This window comes from Suricata suricatta, chromosome X (genome assembly GCF_006229205.1).
Source record: "Suricata suricatta isolate VVHF042 chromosome X, meerkat_22Aug2017_6uvM2_HiC, whole genome shotgun sequence".
NCBI lineage: Eukaryota > Metazoa > Chordata > Mammalia > Carnivora > Herpestidae > Suricata > Suricata suricatta.
In genome coordinates, this window is record NC_043717.1 from 110,077,973 (window position 1) to 110,082,690 (window position 4,718).

Consider the following 4,718-nt stretch of genomic DNA (forward strand, 5'->3'; position numbering starts at 1 on the left):
TTGGCCGCGTGCGCATGCTCCCGAGGGGCCTGGCCGAGCCCCGGGCCGGCAGCCCCGCGTGCCTGCGGCCAAAGGGCACGGACAGGCGAAGACCGCCGTCCCCATGGGGTGGACCTACCGGAAGAGGGGTGTTGGGACTCCGTCGGATGGTGTCGCGGATCCTCCCGGCGCCGCGCCTGTGCAGAGACAGGCGCGGCGCCCGCCCAGCCCTGTGGGTGTGGGGGTCGCCGTGAGTAGACGCGGAGCAGGGTTCTAACGCGGCCGAGGCCTATTGAGTCACCACAGGCCCTGGCCTTCCCGCCCCGCAGCCCGAGGACCTGATGAACATGCAGCACTGCAATCTCTTGTGCCTGCCCGAGAACTACCAGATGAAGTACTACTTCTACCACGGCCTCTCCTGGCCCCAGGTGCGCGTCCCTGCGCTTCGCGGACGGTGCCGGTGGCGGGAGGGGGGAGGGGGGGGTCGATGGGGGTCGATGGCGTGGGAGCGGCGGCGGTGGGGTGTGCGGAACCAAGTCACTGGTCCCGGAGGTCAGGAGCTGTCACTGAACTGCCACCCGTTCCGTTTGTCGTGCCACAGTGACAGGCCGCCTCCAGCTTTGACAAGAGGTCCTTTTCTGACTTCTTTCTCCTCCCTGTCACCTAGCTCTCTTACATCGCAGAGGATGAGAACGGGAAGATTGTGGGGTACGTCCTCGCCAAAATGTGAGTCCTGAAGGACGGAGACCGAAGCCTAGGGCGGGAAGGGGAGCATCAACGTGTGCCTGCTGGATGCTGCCTGTATTGCTTTTCTTGTTTTAATTAATCAATAAACTGTTTTTTAGTTCAGTTTTGGGTCTACAAAAAAACCCAGTGGAAAGTGTAGAGAGTTCCCACATACCCTCTATCCTCTGCCCCCTGGTTTTCTCTGTCATTAACATCTTGCAGGACATTGGTGACAGTGATGAGCCAGTACGTTATCACTAAGGTCTATGCTTTATATTCGGGTTCGCTCTTTGTACTTTAGCCTTCTACGGATTTGCACAAATGTGCAACAACGTTCTCTGCTTCCCTATGGCAGCCACTGGTACACTTACTTCCTGTCTCTGTAGTTCTGCCTTTCTCCAGAATGTCCTATGGCTGGAATCCTACAGTATGGAGCCTTTTCAGACTGGCTTCTTTCACTGAAGTCGTATGCATTGAAGGTTTTCCCACGTCTTTTCAGAGCTTGATAGCTCATTTCTTTCTAGCACGATCAGGATTTCCATTGTAGTCTATCGACACTGCCCTTGTCTTTTGGCTGCATGAGAGGATTTGAGAGTCTCAGCTGTCCCCCACCCCAGGTCTGAGGGAGCTTTGGAGCCACCAGAGGACTTGGTGCTCCTGCTCTGGGCACATGCTGAGGGTATGGGTGCCGGGTGCATCTGTACCAGGCTCCTCTCTAGCCTCTCCTTTCTTGCTGTAGGGAGGAGGACCCGGACGACGTGCCCCATGGACATATCACCTCCCTGGTGCGTGGGGCTCGGCCGGGGTTGTGGCAGGGATGGAGGTGGGCTTGCCTGGGGCAGCCCTAAGGTCCCCTGCCCTCTCCCACCAGGCTGTGAAGCGTTCCCACCGGCGCCTCGGCCTGGCACAAAAGCTGATGGACCAGGCCTCCCGGGCCATGATAGAGAACTTCAATGCCAAATACGTCTCCCTGCATGTCAGGAAGAGGTGGAAGCCAGGGCCGAGGGAGGAGGGGGGAGCGGGGGAGGAGATCGTGTCTTGATGGGGGTCCTTGGGTGCCCTGGCTTTGGGGGAAGATCTGGGCGGGGTGGACGGGGAGGACACAGATACGTTGTCCCTGTGTGGCCGAGTCTGCGCAGCTCAGCGGTGCCTTGTTCCCTGCAGTAACCGGGCCGCCCTGCACCTCTATTCCAACACCCTCAACTTTCAGTAAGTAGATCCAAAGTTTTCTAATGAATGGGGTGGTCCCAGCTCTGGCGCATCCAGGAGGCTGAGATGGGCCGAGCCACCTTCCACGTGGGAGGATGGGGGTGGCTGGAGATGACGAGCAGGCTGCGGACTCCAGTGTCTGTGGCGACGGCACCTGCCTGCTGGAGTTTGCTCAAAGCGCGTCATGATGCGGGAGAGTGTTTGGTATGGCTCTCGGCGTCGCCTGACGCTGGCGGGGGCTTGGCAAAGGGCGGTGTGGTGAAGAGCACACCGGTGTTTGCATCAAGGTTCAGGAGAGATGAGGGCCCAGGACCTGAGGACAAGCCAGGGTTCAGGACTTGGGATGAACTGGCACCTAGAAGCATCTAAGAGGGACCAGGATAAAGGGGAACATGGCCTACAGTAGAAACCCGTGCAGGCAGGTAGGGCCGTCGGCAAGAGCAATGGAGGGGTCCAGAGCCCTGGGTGTCCTGGCGGATGAGGGCAGGTCCACTCAGGACATGGGAGTCTCTGAGTGCCTGGCATGGGACAGAGAAAGCCCGGCAGGGAGGTGATGTGTCCAGGACACGGTGGCAAAAGCTGCTGGCAAGCTAGCCTGGGCTGGAGGGCCCACCGAGACAGCAGCATTCAGCTTCGATTTGGTGGTGGATAAAGAGGGACTGTTTGGGGAAGGGCATTCAAGGAGGGACCTTTGACCTGGATGTAGATGTCTCTGGTGGCCAGCAATTCCACAGTCTTAGGTCTGGCAGGGCCCTCCTAGGCCATCCAGCCTAGTGGTTCTTCCAGTGCCCGTGTCCCCGAGGGCGCACACACACTTCCTCGTGCAGCCTCAGCCCCTGAGCTGCTCAGAGCAGGGGCCACGTGGCCTGGCCGTGACCGTCAGGAACAGAGGCCGAGGCACCCCGCCCCACTCCTCCTCCCCAGTTCTAAGTGCCAGGCCCGGGAATCAGCCTTGCTTGCTCAGTAAGTGACACAGAACCAGGCGTGGAGGGAAGGGGACGGCTGAATCCAGGGCTACAGCTCACAAGAAAGCACATAAACATCCTTGGTCACCAGACGAGGGACACAGGACAGGGGCAGACCCCAGAGGGGCCAAGGCACCGGGTGCTGCTTACCATTCACTGCTGGCCCGCGCAAAGGAAGGCCACGTCGGAAATGGGGCTTGCTGTCTCCAAAAGGGCCCTTCAGGGAAAAACAGATACCCTGCCCCACTGGCATATGATGCCAGAAGGATGAGAATTTGTCCCCTGATTCGGGTCGTCCTTTTCTCCACCTCCTGCCCCCAGGATCAGCGAAGTGGAGCCCAAATACTATGCTGACGGGGAAGATGCGTATGCGATGAAGCGGGACCTCACCCAGATGGCTGACGAGGTGAGGGCCCTGCGGGGCCGGGGCCGGGGCCTCACAGATACAGAGGAGCAAGGCGAGCGCAGGAGGCCCCGCGGAGGTCAGGGGCGGCTGCGGGGGCTGAGACGGCAGGAGGCAGGTGGCCTGGTGGCAGCCTTGGCACCTCTGTTGCCGGGCGTCATGGCGTGTTCACCTCAGCTTCTTCAGCTGACAGGTGGGGAGCTGGGCCCTGGCGGGCCTTTAAAGGAGTCAATCGCCCCGAGATCCCATTCTCTCCAGAAGCCTGTACCGCCTGAGGCGTGATGTGAGAGACGAGGGAGGAGGCCCCTCAGTGTGCTGAGCACTAGGCCCCCCCCCAAGGCTCAGGGGTAAGACAGCTGGGCTGAGGAGGAGAAAGTCGGGGGCCTGCCCCAGGCTCTGCAGCCACCAGGGCCATCCAGACGGCTTTGCAGCAGACCACGGGGGGTCCATGCGCACCCTCACTGTGCAGGATGGGAAACAGGTCTGCGAGGGCAGAGCAGGACTCCACTCAGGTCTTCTCAGTCCTGCAGGCTTCCCTGAACCCCGGCTTGGGTGGCAAGGGGGCCCTCTGTGGCCTCGAGACTCAGACCTGTCTCCTTCCTCCTGCCTCTCCCTGGGCTCCTGGCGGCAGCTGCGGCGGCACCTGGAGCTGAAGGAGAAGGGTAGGCACGTGGTACTGGGCTCCATCGAGAACAAGGTGGAGAGTAGAGGCAACTCGCTTCCAAGCTCAGGAGAGGCCTGCCGTGAGGACAAGGGCCTGGCTGCTGAAGATAGTGGTGGTGACAGCAAGGATCTGAGCGAGGTCAGCGAGACCACAGAGAGCACCGACGTCAAGGACAGCTCAGAGGCCTCCGACTCCGCCTCCTAGAGCCTGCACTTGGCCCTCTCCCCACCCCGACCTGCCCGACCTGTCCTCGCCCTCCAGGTTTCACAATAAACTTCACCCAGTGGCCCTGGGGAGTTTGTGTGTCAGAGTGTGCGCCTGGGGGGGGGCAGGGGCCGCCTCTCCCTGGCCCCTCTGTGTCCCCCTCACAGCCTTGTGGCACAGCGCATCCTGCCCAAGTAGAAGGAAAGAGCATTGTCAGGGGTTTGGAGGTGGGGTTCCCAAGTCTGATGGCTCTCAGCACCAGGGAAGGGAGACCCTGGACTTCTGGAACCCAGTCCCTGCGGGGGGTGGGGGGGGGTGCGCAGATGCTCTGCCGCTCCCTTGCTGGGCTCCTGATGCATAAAGTTCAGCTGCTCGCTGGGCTTCTCTCTGGCTGTCCCTCCTGGTAATGCCCTGAGCCCTGGCAACTGTGCTGAATCCCTCCCTCACCTGCCATCCAGAAAGGTCAGCAACGCCTGTGTTCGACCACCAGAACACCCATGGGATGTGCTCCCTAACCTAAGCCTTCATGTGCAAATAGCTAACAGACCGTTGTTAGCAGAGTTTACAG

The 4,718-nt window shown here is 60.6% G+C and overlaps 1 protein-coding gene across 2 annotated transcripts; it reads left to right on the plus strand.

Annotated features, from left to right (window-relative positions):
- Nucleotides 1-21: 21 nt before the first annotated feature.
- On the plus strand, nucleotides 22-4,242 carry NAA10 (N(alpha)-acetyltransferase 10, NatA catalytic subunit). Of its 2 annotated transcripts, XM_029930676.1 has the most exons (7): nucleotides 24-407; nucleotides 647-705; nucleotides 1,445-1,490; nucleotides 1,577-1,692; nucleotides 1,870-1,914; nucleotides 3,201-3,285; nucleotides 3,914-4,242. In XM_029930676.1, the coding sequence occupies exons 1-7, from the start codon at nucleotides 321-323 to the stop codon at nucleotides 4,148-4,150; spliced, it is 675 nt and encodes a 224-aa protein (XP_029786536.1). In that variant the 5' UTR covers nucleotides 24-320; the 3' UTR covers nucleotides 4,151-4,242. The 2 variants fall into 2 exon arrangements, with proteins under 2 accessions (XP_029786537.1, XP_029786536.1); XM_029930677.1 differs by lacking the exon at nucleotides 1,870-1,914 and having other exon boundaries at nucleotides 22-407.
- Nucleotides 4,243-4,718: the final 476 nt, after the last annotated feature.